Source organism: Theobroma cacao, chromosome 4 (assembly GCF_053813885.1).
Source record: "Theobroma cacao isolate CCN51 chromosome 4, ASM5381388v1, whole genome shotgun sequence".
Taxonomy (NCBI): Eukaryota; Viridiplantae; Streptophyta; class Magnoliopsida; order Malvales; family Malvaceae; genus Theobroma; species Theobroma cacao.
Window position 1 is genome coordinate 3,063,197 of NC_142642.1, and position 14,655 is coordinate 3,077,851.

General features: G+C 33.3%; 2 protein-coding genes across 2 annotated transcripts; both read left to right on the forward strand.

Moving 5' to 3' along the window:
- The first annotated feature begins 6,607 nt into the window (after window positions 1-6,607).
- Window positions 6,608-9,355, forward strand: FUS3 (AP2/B3-like transcriptional factor family protein). The gene is made up of 6 exons (XM_007031929.3): window positions 6,608-6,880; window positions 8,184-8,273; window positions 8,434-8,534; window positions 8,739-8,785; window positions 8,888-8,964; window positions 9,071-9,355. The coding sequence occupies exons 1-6, from the start codon at window positions 6,608-6,610 to the stop codon at window positions 9,353-9,355; spliced, it is 873 nt and encodes a 290-aa protein (XP_007031991.3).
- A 1,713-nt stretch (window positions 9,356-11,068) lies between these two features.
- DET3 (vacuolar ATP synthase subunit C (VATC) / V-ATPase C subunit / vacuolar proton pump C subunit (DET3)) lies at window positions 11,069-14,327 on the forward strand. The gene is made up of 11 exons (XM_007031932.3): window positions 11,069-11,275; window positions 11,362-11,430; window positions 11,701-11,828; window positions 11,941-12,040; window positions 12,154-12,221; window positions 12,303-12,444; window positions 12,824-12,940; window positions 13,093-13,218; window positions 13,308-13,391; window positions 13,475-13,554; window positions 13,961-14,327. The coding sequence occupies exons 1-11, from the start codon at window positions 11,162-11,164 to the stop codon at window positions 14,058-14,060; spliced, it is 1,128 nt and encodes a 375-aa protein (XP_007031994.1). The 5' UTR covers window positions 11,069-11,161; the 3' UTR covers window positions 14,061-14,327.
- Window positions 14,328-14,655: the final 328 nt, after the last annotated feature.

Here is a 14,655-nt window from a genome sequence, read left to right on the forward strand (position 1 = left end):
TGGTTACAATATTGATGATATCTTGTCAACTTATTACTGGTAGTTATGCAAGTTTGTATGTCAACTCATGAATATGTTTTGTTATATGTCTCATAACTATCGAATCAATGCTTTCTATCTACATTAAGAAGTAGATAAAAAATAATTAACTAGCCTGCTGAGTTGGCAAACAAAATAACTTGAAAAGATCATTCATATATTAAGGGAGAGCACACACTCAAGGGGAGAAACTCCTCATCTTGTGTAGTACAAAAGGAACAAATAGACATTGTGATTTTAATCAAAGGATGTTTTGTCATCATCAAAAAAAGGAGAGATTGTTGGTTCCATAAGTTTTTTATGAGAACAAAACATTCCCATTCATTAATGCCTAATTATACTACTTGAGTGTGCAGGATGAAAATGTATGTCAATAATAAATCAATGACTGGAAAGCAAACATCAAAACTCATCAGAATAAGGAGTTACAAATGAGCTACAAAGAGAAGTCTCTTAGTCAGATAACCAACGGAGTTAGTTAAAGTCCAAAAGTAGAATTGGCAGCTTTAAAGACAATAGGCTTTTAATCGGTTAAAATCTTACTTAACCAATTAACGGAGTAAAGCAGATTGCAAGATAGAAAAGACTTAATAGACTAAGAAGTATGGTTAGCCAGCTAAAAGCTCACTGTCAAAAATTTGATTGCGAGCTAGAAAAGACTTAATGACTAAGAAGAATGATTAGCCAATTAAAAGCTCACTGTCTAAGGATTTGAATTTGAATGTCTGAAGACAAACTAACAGCTAGAATAGATTCTAAACTATTTCCAACAGTTTAAAGCTGTCAATATCCATCAAAGTTGATTTTTCAAGTATAAAAGGCATCTCTAACGATTAAGAAGAGTATGAGATGCTTCCAAGAAAAAAAAAAGCCCAAAAATAGCAAAAATTCTCTCAATCCTTGTCACGACCCGAAACTCCCATCGAGCCCGTGACAACTGCCGCGAAGCCTTGACAGATATTCTTCCCCCGAATGCCCTTCGAGACCTCGCAAGGCTTTTGTACCAGTTTTTCTATTCCTATCCCTTTTTTTCTTTTTTTTTAATAATAAAATAAAAATATTAATTAAAATAATCTATTTTAATGTAAAACAATATATATATATATTTTTGAAACATCAAAAATTAATTTTCTGCACATAAAAACAAAATAAATTTATACATACCGTAATATAGAAAACTGGAGTATGCAATTTAAATTACAATGACACGTGGGCTCCTAAATAACTGAGAAGGTTTAAGTCTATAACCTTGCTTTCTAGGATGCAACTCCGAAATTTACTTCTCGATGCAATTGACAGTCTACTGCCTATTTTGAGCCTGAAAAATGTATAGGAAGAAGGGGTAGATTATAAAATCTCAGTGAGTAGACAAATATCATCAAAATAATCTAAAGCCGAGTAATAGGAGACAATTAAAATAATTCATCCCAACCCATATAAATAATTGGATTTCATCCAATTACTCAACATGGCTTATGTACTTTTCAAAAACTTGACCCTTGCCAAAAATCCATTCTCAGGGATACCCCGTGAAGGCATCTTACCAAGATCGCCAAGGCTGTTTATTGTCACACACACAAACACATTTCACCTCTGACAACACAGTCGTTCCTCGACGTTGGCTGAGTCCCAGTTTCACGTGGTGGGCAGCGTGAAGTGTAATCAAATCCTACCTCGGGAGTTATCATACGCGCCTCTCCAATCGAGGTAAGCTCAATATTTGGGAATCGTGCCCCTCTAACTAGGCTGGCCCACGGAACTCCCGTCACTGCAGTGCCCACTTTATAATCCACCAACCAATAAAATCACAATAGTATGACATGGCTCACTTAACACATTCAAGGCAAATCAAAGCAGTTCACATATTCTTTAAATCATAAAAATAATAAGTCATACCCACATTTATCATAAGCCATTTAATATAAAATCATGGATAAACAACACAATCATAGTATAGGTCTCCAATTACTCTAGTTTTGAAATCATTATTAAATTTTCAAAAATTTTATAAAATTATTTTATAAAATCTCATTTTCTCATAAAACACAATAATTTTCCAATTAAACTATTTTTTCATAAAATCACACAATTAAATAAATCTACTCTAGATAATTAAGACGATAGTAAGTTTACTCACTGTACTAGGAGTAGATATACTCCTATTCTCGATCCTCAGGTGTAGTCTTTTACCCGTATCAGATAGCTCACCACCTATCCACAATACATGACACAAAAAATTTAATAATTTGTGTCAAATCAATATATATTATTTCAGGCTCTTATCTATGCGTATGCACTAGATAGGGTGTGAAATGTTTGGACAATCGCTTAATCACAGTGTCCGACCTAACTCGCCTATACACGGTGTAAATTTCTAAAATTTCCAATTCAACTCCAATTCCATCCATTTCAATTTCAGTTATCCAATTATATCCACAATACCTCAATGACTGTGAATGTAGTCCAATTTATCAGTTCGGACCACAAATTACGCTTTTACCCCTAGTGGGTAAAAATTTCAATCTTTTTGCACCAAAAATTCCCATTTAATTTCCAACCTCATAATTCATCATTTTTCCATCTAATTCTCTTAAAATAAAGTCAACCTCATCCTCACACACCATTGGCTAGATTCGGCCTAGAGAAATTCATGGAGAAAATGAATATTTTTCTTGTTGTTTTACTCATAAACATGCTAAACTAACACTAAACACTAACATAGTTCAAAATCAAATTAATCTAACAACTTTCTCTCTCTAAACCCATATGATCAGATTTGAATCCATCATCAAAACACATAATTTAACCATGAAAAATAAGGAGAAATGCATGAAAATGATAAATCTTAAGCTAAGCTTGAAAAATCATACCTTTAAACACTTGATTCCTTGAAAAATCACACTTTTTCTTTGAATTTTCTCACTCTAGGGTTTGTTCTTATTTCTCTCTCTCTCCTGCTGGTTTTGGCTGACCCTCCCAATGAAGAATTCTGAAATTTTCAAGCCTTTTAATAGGCTTAATAAAATATTATTATTTTATTTACCTTTTGAATATTTTATTACTTTATGTTTTTTTTTCTAGCCATCTTTTTTACTTTCTTTTTCTACCACTCAATCCTCTTCACTTATTCATGTCTTCCATGAAATTTCTTGACTTTTCCAAAGTTTTGGCGGAGTAAATTTTTAAAAATTACACTTTTACCCCCGTAAAGTGAAAAATTACATTTTTGCCCCAAAAACTAAAAAATTGCCCATAGACATATTTTTCATCCCTTATACTCATACCATTCTCCAATTTGTCAAATGTGATCTAAATTCTCTCAAAATCTCAAATTTTATCTACGGGTGGAAAAATTACGATTTTGCCCCTATATAGTGAAAATTTCGGTTTGACTCCGAATTGATCCTCGAACTCCGAATTACCATTTTGAGTCATCCCTGAACTATGAAACTCTTAATTTCACCTTAAAATTCCTATTTGAACTAGTTTGAGGCTTAATCGACTCAATGGTACCATTAGGAGCAATATCATCTTTTAACGATTTCTCGAACTTCCTAAATATACAAACATTCTATCGAGCATGTGAATGACATTATAATTATTTTACAAAGAAGGGTTTGACAATCCTTCTTGTACTTTACTCAAATCTTTGTAATAGAGTTTAGCACTTCATCTTGTACCATTCAAATCAACTTAGTGATCATAGGTACTTTCCCATATCTGTAATTCTTGATTACTTAGAGTGTGCGAGGCACTCTAAGGGATTAATCAAACTTGGTTTAGCTTGGTTGTTGTTGTAGGTTCTATATAAGTCTTAGAAATGTTAGTTTTTGGTTTTGGTTAATCTCAAGAAAAACCATTGTTAAAGGTTGTGGCTGAGCTTGTGAAAAGCCATTTTGAGTTTTGATTGATCCCGTGAAAAATCATTGTTAAAGGTTGTGGCTGAGCTTGTGAAAGGTCATTGTAAAAGCTTGGGAATTCCACCAATTCTAGTGATTTGATTTGAAAATCCTTGATTGGAAGATCAAGGTAGTGGATGTAGGTCAAAGAGACCGAACCACTATAAATCTTTGTGCATTGTCTACCCTCTTTTATTTTTCATTTCATCCTTCTTTAAATCATTCTTTCATCTAGCATTTAACTCTCATCATTGAACTTTAACTAGCTTCTAATTAGAAGTTAAGTTTAGCAACATTCAAAAAGCGCTATTCACCCCTTCTCTAGCACACATCTTTGGGACCAACATAATTAAAATAGCATAATATTCAAAAAATCTCTAAATTATTTTTAAAAAATTAAAATCAATCTTTACTCTTTTATTGCGTTGAATCAAACTTTTATGCTTTTATTTTGGGTTAAATAAACATTTATAACTAATAATTGATTAATTATCATTAATTAAAATACCATTTGTCATTTTATACAAATATGACATTAATGTGGATAATGAAAATGTCACATGATCATGTCATCATACCACATCAACATGCTACATGATCATCTATTATGATATATCTGCATATAACGTTAACGCTATATGGCATAAAATATCTAATGACATTTTGACTAAATCAACTATTAGTCAAAAGTGCTTATTTGGTTCAAAATAAAACTATAGGGGATTAATTGAACTCAATAAAAAATAAATATTATTTAAATTTTCTTAAATAATTTAAGAACTTTTTTAAATATTAAGTCAATCAAAATTGATCAAACTAATTGTTCCACTCAAGTATAACATTAAAAATAAATTTAACTAATAATACGTAGTAGTAATTTGATGCTGGTGTATAAATAAGGTTGCCATACAATGCTACTTGTCGTTTGCACCCTTTTCTGAATATGTTTAAATATTTTAATTGATGGTAATCTTAAATTGAATTTCACCACTCACACCCTTATTTAGAGGTGTATTTTCAATCGATCTGAATTTAAAATTTTAATAACGGAATTAATCAAATATTTTTATAAAAATAATCGAAATCGATCAAATAATATTTTAAAATCGATTTATTTCAATTGATTGAGTCATTTCTAACTATTAATAATATTTATATATAAAAAAATCAAAATTTTGCTTAATGTACTACTAATAAAGCGTAAATGATTTTAGTTTAATCATATATATTTTAAAGATATTAATATACATAATATAATTAATGATTGAATTTTCGATGGTTAAGTTATAAATTTTAAATATAAAAAATCTATCAAAATAGTCAAATAAACCACCTCTTTTAACCGATTGACATGGAAATAAAAAAAATCAAATTGATTAATATCAAAATAAAAACCAAATCGAATTAATCGAACTCAATAGATTATTTGGATTTGCATAAAATAGCAGTCACTCTTACACTTGATGAGTATACATACATAGTAGTTGATAATTTGTTGGAGGGTGGAGGGGGAAGTTACTGAAATCCCCAGTGTTAAGAACCAGCCCCAATAGAAAAGAATATCGTAAAGCCAAAGGAAATTTGGCCTTTGCATATATAATAATGCTTACATTTACTGCAAGATTTCTCTTATTGGTCTTCTCATTTATTGATCCCACAAGCTCATTTGCATGGCGGGCACGTGGCAATGCAAGCTCAGCTGTTGTTGACAGAAGAAAAACCATCGGACGATTCTTAATCCGCTTGCTTCAAAATCATGATCAAATCCGCACCTTTGATTTCTCAAACATGTTGAACTCGCAACCTGGCTACGTAAAGCTTTGGCCAAGACGAAGAGAAGAAGCTCAGACAGAGCGGTTTGGTGTTACTTTCCTGGCCAGTTTCAAATTCGAAAAAAGAAGATACCACTCTTAGAGAAAGGAAGAGATGATCAGCTCAGAGAGATGGGGGTGGTTTTCTCACTTCCAAAAAGCCCAAACGCCATTGATTTCTGTTGCAAAAAGATGCAGAACTTTTGCAACACTTGGAAGCTCTCCACCTTCCACTCGTCAGCCATTTCTTGGCTGTGGCCTAACCACCCCTATCCTCCAACCAACGCTTCCCATTTCTCAACATTAACTCTTAACCTCAACTCTGGTTACTTTCCCTTGTCTTGGGTTCTTTCCCTACCAACACTTCACAAAATTACACACCAAAGGAAGCGCCCAGGAATCCACATTGCACATTTGTCAGCAGAACCCTAACCCTGCTTTGTTTTTCTCAAGATTGTTATCAACTTCAAACCCAGCTTTAACCCATCGAAGTTTACCCAGTGGAGTGATCAGAGTGAGCATATTTTTTTTATTTAGAATGAGAACAAAAGATCTAAAAGCAAAGCATGAATGTGAGATGAACAAATGTCACAAGAACCAGGCAATGTATTCACCAAAACCTTGCCAAAAATAGCAAAAGTAAAGGGCTACCTTTCTCTTTAACCCAAAACCCTCCATTTCGTGATTGCCGAGCGTCCATCACCGGGTAGTTTCGATCTGCACAGCCAGAGAGAAGCAGTCTCTCTCACAGAAATCTAAAGCTTTTTTTTCCTTTTCCTTTTTTGTTTTGTTGTTTTTCCTTTTTGAGTTTTATTTTGGTGTTCAGCCAATTGAGCTAAGGCCCAAAAAACCCTAATGATGGCTGCGGCTACGCCTAGTGTTCATGAGAAACCCGAGGCCCTTGCTTTGGTGGCAGGTGTAGAGGGTGTCACTGTAGGAGGGGACAAGACCCATCAAGCCTCGGGTCGATCCGGGTTGACCCGTGACCTTATCGCTGCTGTTCCAAGCTTTGGTGTTAACAGGAAGAAAAGGATGGCTAGACAGAGGAGATCATCTTCCACCATCAAACTCCTCTCTTTCACTAACTCCTCCAGTAGCTCTCACGTGCCATCCTCCACTCTCCCCGCACGTGTGAGTTCTCAATTTCTTACTTCAAAGTTTTCATATTATTTTCTTTTGGTTTGCTCAAAATATCAGCTAAACTTAAGTTACAGTCTTTTGGTCTGGGTCTGGGCTTTCTTTACAGGGTGGAAGTAACCCATCCCTCGACCCTGTGCGGTGTGATCTGAGCTAGTGTCATGTTTTATTGTCTCCTATTATCTTGTCTGTATGCTCCTGCTCGGACTTGTTAATATAATACCTAGTAACAGATCATATCTGCTACAATTGTTCTTTGTTTCCACACTGTATATATGCTTTACTTGTCAATTGAGCTAGCTAGCCAACCGTAATTCATTCTTTTTCCTAAGAAAACGATTTGTTTCACTTCTTGTTGTTACTTACTACTAATCTTATTATCTAATTAATAAGTATATATTAGCTACCTCAGAACAGTAAAGATCCATCAACCTGACATAGAACATCAACAGAAAATCATGGTCTATAGAGAAGGAGCTGCCCTTCGTTTATGGAAAAAATAAAGTTATTTAATTAAGAGCTCATTATATATATGGTATTTTGCAGATTAAATTGTCAATTATTTGTCTCAAAATCTAATAAAGAAATTTTGATCTTCTCATAGAGAATCATTGCATTCTCAAGATTCTACTTTTGTTTTTGATCTAAGAATTAACGGATATGCAGAAATTTGTGACTTTAGATTAAATAATTACTTGATAGGTCTAGCTAACGGATATGTATAGACACTTGTTCAGATTAGTTAAAATTCTATTTTAAGAAATGTTTTTTCATTTAACGTATTAGTTTTAGTAAATTTAAGAACAGACGGTACATTAATTATACTTGAACAAGTGCGCAATGTGCTTATAGACACTCTTTAAGATTTACCTTGATTTGCAATCATTATTTAGGTTCTTTTTCTTCTATTAATTATTTGTAAGTATCTCAAAAATAAATGGAGCCTGGAATTAGTTTCTCCAATTCTCTGATCTCACCTGATATTTAGTCTAGTAAGAAAGTATACTTTTTCATTTGCCTAATAATTTGATCAAATGTGTCAAGACTGAAGAGGCTACCACATTCCCAGCTTGCCCCGGGGCATAGCATGTTTTGTACATTTTCTTGTATTATGACAGATGTATTTGCCGTTTCATGTTTTTTTTTTTTTTTGTTTTTGAAGTTGCAATGTTGCCATTCTGTCTTGTTGCATATCATTGTCTCATAGATATAGTGGATTTTGGATTCTGCTATCTCAATGGTTCTTTATTCTATTTGGTGATCATTCTGATGACCTCATAACCATCTTATGCTTTAGGTTATTGATCCAAAGAAATTGAGATTCCTTTTCCAGAAGGAACTTAAGAACAGCGACGTAAGCTCCCTCCGAAGAATGATACTCCCAAAGGTTTCAATCCATTCTTCTCCCACTTTCAGATTTGTTTATTTTCCATTCTTGAAGTCCTATGGTGCTTAAAACATTGCCAGCCTGTGTAATTTATCCGAACCATTCATTTGATGCAATTCCCTATCATGGAAAATTCTGAATTAAACACTCTTCGTTTCAGAGAGCAGCGGAGGCTCACTTACCTGTCCTTGAGTCCAAAGAAGGGATTCTTATCAGCATGGATGACTTAGATGGCCTGCATGTGTGGAGCTTCAAGTATAGGTAAGTTCTCTACTGGTTTTTGAGTATCGGTCTTCTGTGGCAAGAAAACTTAAAGGAAACTTGATCACCAAGAATTAGCTAGTCTGATAGGGCTTGCTTCCATGTGGATGGAATTTTGGTTGGATGAGCATCAGGCAGAAGAATGATATCTATTTTTGTCCTTAAATAGCATGATAAACTTTTTGTTTCCTTCTTTGTAAGCAGGTTTTGGCCTAATAACAACAGCCGTATGTATGTACTCGAAAATACAGGTAAACACATATCGTCCCCTCATAATTTTTCCGTTCTACGCTTGAAAATGTTTTCATTGCCAAACCATGATTGATTCATCGTTGCTGCATTAAATTTCACAGGGGAATTTGTTAACACACATGGATTACAGCTTGGTGATTTCATCATGGTGTATCAGGATAGCCAAAATCAAAATTATGTATGATCTGCCAATATGAATTTAAGCTTTTAGAATTAGCTTTAACTAGTTTCTTAACTGACCTTGATTGCTATTACTAGCCTTCTCATTGTCGAAAGATTTTCAGGTAATCCAGGCTAAGAAGGCCTCTGATCAAGATGTATATGCTGACATAGCTAGAAATGCTGTCAATGACCTATTCCTCCATGATTATGAGGTTAGTAAATCCAGCTCCTATTATTATCCTACGATGGACGATACTGGCATGTCATTTATCTATGACACGACCTTCTCAAATGACTCTCCACTTGATTTTCTGGGTGGATCAATGACCAACTATTCAAGGATCGGATCTCTCGAAAGCTTTGGCTCGGTTGAAAACTTGTCCCTTGACGAGTTTTATCAAGTTTAAATTACATCACTGGTGTTATATTTTGTTAAACCAAGCTGGCACAGCTTCATCTCATGAAATCTGAAAGAATATGTGGGCAACTTCAATTTGGTCCTTGAAATGGTGTACTTTTGCATCAAATCTCAGCATATATTGTCCGATGTTAAAAAAGAAAAGAAAAAAAAAAGAATAAAAGTAAACAAGTGAAAGAACTTGTTGCTATCATCCTGTGTTGCTTTTGATATGGACATGACTAAAACTACTAATCAAGGGATATCTCAGTGCATATATTTGTGTAGTATCTCATTTACATTCTCAATTAAATCAAGGGATATATATATATATATATATCTCAGTTAAATCCTAAGCCTTTGAATCAATATATATGGAGCTTGGGATTATACTTGGTAGAAACATCATTGCATGTATATGATGACAAAATTGGTGTGTAATTGAACAACTGTTTTGATTTTTTTGTAGATGATCATAAAAGAGGAAAGACTTTTAAACTGACCTCATTTTGTTGACTTACTGTCATAAAATGTAAGGCTTTGATTTGATTCCATGATGATTACACCAATGTGATCAAATCAACGTCAAATGGGTATAAAAATGATAAGTATAAATCACATGATTTAAAATAAAAATATAAAAATTAAATTAAATATAATAAAAAATAAAAAAAAATAAATTATAATATCAAGTAAAAAAGAACCGCTTTTACCTCAAGGTAAAAGCACAACCAAGAGAAAATAAAGAGAATGGGCTAGTGAAGTAGAGGAAAATGATGTAAGTCATTGCTATTAATTGATCATTCAAGTTTTAAAAAAAAAAATACATTTCTATAAAATAAATTTCTCCCACTAATTACAACTTTTCTTGGAAAGAAAAATAAAAAAGAATGGTACAAACTGCGTTGCTATCTGTATTTGTTTTTTTATTTGACATCAGCCAGTTCCATGCTGCCAAATATTACTGGTAACAGTACTCACTAGTTCTTTACATTCTTTCCAACAAATTTAATCGTATCGAATTTTTTTCTTTCAAAAGCAATGAATTCTTACACAAAATTAAAAAAATATATAAACATTATGGATTTGAACAATTTCAAGTAAAATAGTTAAAAATTCATATTGTTATCTTATTTCCAATATTTAGATATCAAAATGGTTAGTTATCAAATTTAGACTTAAAATAATAAAAAATCTATTAACAATTAAATCTATATTCTTTTGTTATACCCCAACTATTTCTTATATTTTAATTTACATTTGCATGAGCCTTTAATTTTAATAAAAAAATAAAAAAAATCGTTAAACTTGATATTAATTAATATTTTTTATTCATGTGATATATGACTTGATAACGTAATATATTTTATATCACCGGTTATCAAGTGAGACAACAAATATCAATTGATGTTAAATCTAATGATAATTAATTTTTTTGATAAAATTAAACGTTTGTATGAACACAAATCAAATAATAATGATTTGTTTGAATTTAGAAATGTTTTTAGTGCTTAAAACCTCAAAATTACAAGGTATATATATAAATTATATATAATTAATCCTGCGATTTTATGTGTAAATGTTTAAAAAATTAATAAGTTAATTTATTGTTTTTATTTTATAAGGAATATAAGCTTCAAAAAGAAAATACAACTTCTTTACAGTAAAATTAAATTTTAAAAAAATAAAGTAAAATCCCTTAAAAGTTGTACCTGTATTTTATGATCCTTCCTTTGCCACTAATAGCCATAGCCACGGCACCCGACCTGTGACTGTCTTCTATCTCTCTGTTTCTCTGTGTTTTTCTTTGTTGTCAATGGCGAGCAGATACTGGGTGGTGTCTCTTCCGGTTCAGAACTCAGCCTCGACTCTCTGGAATAGTTTACAAGACCAAATCTCCAAACATTCCTTCGACACTCCTCTTTACAGAGTATTCTCTTTCTTTTTTTTCCTAATTAGATCTGATTTTTCTCTTCTTTTTTTTTTTCCTTTTTTCTAATTGAATTTAATTTGCAGTTCAATATACCCAATCTCCGTGTTGGGACTCTCGACTCTCTCCTTGCTCTCAGCGATGATCTCTTGAAGGTAATATCCTCTTTTTATTGTAACTATGATTCAGTTTCAATTTCCTTTCTTTCTGCTTTTTGTTTATCAAATTCTACTGATTCTTAGATCTGCTAATTTCTGATGTTTACACTGAAGCATTGAAATTAAAAATTTATCAACTTTGCGTTCTTACTTTGATTTATGCACTATTAGCTTATGCCTTTAGATTAGTTTAAGACAAAACAAATGAAATTAAGAGAATTTTATGGAATTGAATTTGATTTTCTGGTGATTTCGATGAATATCCAGTCAAATAGCTTCATTGAAGGAGTTTCTCACAAGATCAGGAGGCAGATCGAGGAACTGGAGAGGGTATCTGGAATGGAGAGCAATGCTCTCACTGTCGATGGAGTGCCCATTGATTCTTATCTAACCAGGTAAAATTTTGCTTACTCTAGTGAATGAATGTGGAATTTATTATGGATCTGATTGGGTATTATGGATGGTGTGTTTTTTATACGAGTTGGTTTTTTGGTGTTGTGATGGAAGGTTTGTTTGGGATGAAGCGAAGTACCCGACAATGTCGCCTTTGAGGGAAATTGTTGATGGTATTCACACTCAAGTGGCAAAGATTGAGGATGATCTCAAGGTAACAATTTCTCCGTTGTATTTTCTGATTTATACACCTTTATACACTTGGCTTTATGACATTTGTTGGTTGAATGGAAAGTTGAGGTCTTAACATGTTGTGTATTATGTTAGGTTCGTGTTGCTGAGTACAACAATGTGCGCGGGCAACTTAATGCCATAAATAGAAAGCAAAGTGGAAGGTATGAGTATTGCTTTAGTCTGATTGTTGCATATGCAAGAATATTTTGTTTTAATAGCTGATCAAATTCTGCCTATTTTAGCTTGGCTGTTCGTGATCTTTCTAATCTGGTGAAGCCAGAAGATATCATTACTTCGGAACACCTAGTGACTCTCCTTGCAATTGTTCCCAAGTATTCACAGAAGGATTGGCTGTCAAGCTATGAAACATTGACTAGCTATGTGGTAAGCAACATCATTCTTGGTTTAAAGGTTAACTCCAGCTGTCAATTAATTGCTGCTTCTGCTATAGAATGCCACCTGACAGAGCAGTTATTCTTCTTGTGATATTTTTGAAGTCTCTGGAATAGCTGAATCTTGTGATGCTGACTCGTTGTTCCAGTTTATTGCTGGGGATTTGAGAAATAGAGTTCATTTTTGGGATAAACTTCACAGCTTTATTAATGACAAAAAGTTGTGTGTGTTAGGTTTACCTTATTGTGTAGAACCATTGCTCTTAGCATTTACATTTTGTATCGGCAGACTTGTTTATTTATTTCATAGTTATTAAACTTTATTATTGTTTGTTGAGGTCATTCTGAGTGACACAGCTAATTGTTTTCAGGTCCCTAGGTCCTCCAAAAAGTTGTATGAAGATAATGAATATGCTCTTTACACTGTCACATTATTTGGTCGTGTTGCAGACAATTTCAGAACGAGTGCACGCGAAAGAGGCTTCCAAGTGAGTGCATTGTACAATTCCATTTTCATTTTCTATTTGAGTGCCATTCTTTTGGCATTCTCATGCATGGAGAGTGTTATCCTTAAAAATTTTTAACTTGGTTGGAGGATGTCTTATTCCCATGTTGCTGTATATCTATTGATGCCAATCAGATTCGTGATTTTGAATATAGTCCAGAAGCACAAGAGAGTCGAAAGCAGGAACTAGAAAAATTGATACAAGACCAAGATAGCTTGCGAAGCTCTCTTTTGCAATGGTGCTATGCTAGTTATGGAGAGGTATTTTGTGATTCATTATTATTTTCCTGTGACATTCCTCAAATATCACTCATTTTGAACTGTTTTATGAATGAGTTGTTTGGCTGTAGGTTTTCAGCTCCTGGATGCACTTTTGTGCTGTACGTGTCTTTTCAGAGAGCATTCTGAGATATGGTTTGCCGCCATCTTTCCTGGTAACATTAACTCTGTGATTTCCATAACCGTATGTGAACCAACAATTGTGTGAAGACTGAGTACTGGTTTGATCTGATTCCAGGCATGTGTTTTAGCTCCATCTGTGAAGGGTGAGAAGAAAGTGCGGTCCATCCTTGAAGGATTATGTGATAGTACAAACAGGTAAGTCCAACAGGCTTCATTTTTGTTGTGTGTGATTGATGAAACCTTAGTGAAAATGGTACAAACATTCATGGCTACATTGTGCAAATCTGCCCCGATATGGATGCACAAACAAATAGAAAAAATTATGTTTCAAATTCCCCATCTTGTTACAATTAGTCTGCATTGAGGAAATGTTCTGAATATGATTAGCTGGAAATTGTGTTGAAATGAGTTGGTATGTACATGTCTAACGTCTAGTAACAATGGCTATGTAAATCTTGAACATACCATATTTATCGATACTGTTGTGTAACTGTGAACTTTTACTTTGTCGATCTTGAAAAAAAGTTGCCTTGATTGTCTTACAATGTTATTTCCTGCTTTCCCGAATTTCACACCAATACTGATCTTCCTTAAAATGCAGCACATACTGGAAGACTGAAGATGAAAGTGGAGCAATGGCTGGTTTAGGAGGTGATGCTGACGCCCACCCCTACGTCTCCTTTACAATCAACATTGCTTGATGAATGCCAAAGTCTCAATTAGCTTTTGTCTGTTCTTGATTCCAAGCATATTCATCAGGACAACAATAATAATAAGGACGAGTGTCGGAGATGCTGTATATTAGGTTTAATAGCTCGATTCTTTTTGTTATTTATGACATCCTCAGCTTAGGGAAGCTCCATTTGAGGGTTTTGTGGAATATAGTGGATGAACCTTTGTGGGGGATGCTGTCTGAAACTATTGTGTTCTAAATTTATGAGGCTTTGATCCTTGGTTTTTATTGTTAACGAGGAGTGATAGATTGTATTGTGATTGCTATTTTTACATATATATCATAAAATGCATCTTCTTGTTTCTCTGAATTTGCTTTACCTTCGGTGCATGCAGCATGAGCAGTTGGTCGAAAATAAAAGACATAATATCTGATAACCTTTTTGAAGTATTTACAAAAATTTAAATATATTTTTATTGCTATATTGTATTCAATTAATTTTTTATATTTTCACATATAATATGATAATAACATGACATATTAATGTTCTACAATTTGATCATATTTCACAATTTTTAGTTTTCACATGAACATGTCATATTAACATAAAACATTTTAACTAA

What these genes read in the sequence shown, in the direction of transcription:
- FUS3 (XM_007031929.3), top strand. Translation starts at nt 6,608, where the DNA reads ATGGCTGCGGCTACGCCTAGTGTTCATGAGAAACCCGAGGCCCTTGCT. An exon ending in GTGTGGAGCTTCAAGTATAG is followed by an intron (nt 8,535 to 8,738) that starts GTAAGTTCTCTA and finishes CTTTGTAAGCAG; the next exon opens with GTTTTGGCCTAATAACAACA. An exon ending in ATAGCCAAAATCAAAATTAT is followed by an intron (nt 8,965 to 9,070) that starts GTATGATCTGCC and finishes AAAGATTTTCAG; the next exon opens with GTAATCCAGGCTAAGAAGGC.
- DET3 (XM_007031932.3), top strand. Translation starts at nt 11,162, where the DNA reads ATGGCGAGCAGATACTGGGTGGTGTCTCTTCCGGTTCAGAACTCAGCC. An exon ending in ATTGATTCTTATCTAACCAG is followed by an intron (nt 11,829 to 11,940) that starts GTAAAATTTTGC and finishes TTGTGATGGAAG; the next exon opens with GTTTGTTTGGGATGAAGCGA. An exon ending in TTATGTGATAGTACAAACAG is followed by an intron (nt 13,555 to 13,960) that starts GTAAGTCCAACA and finishes CTTAAAATGCAG; the next exon opens with CACATACTGGAAGACTGAAG.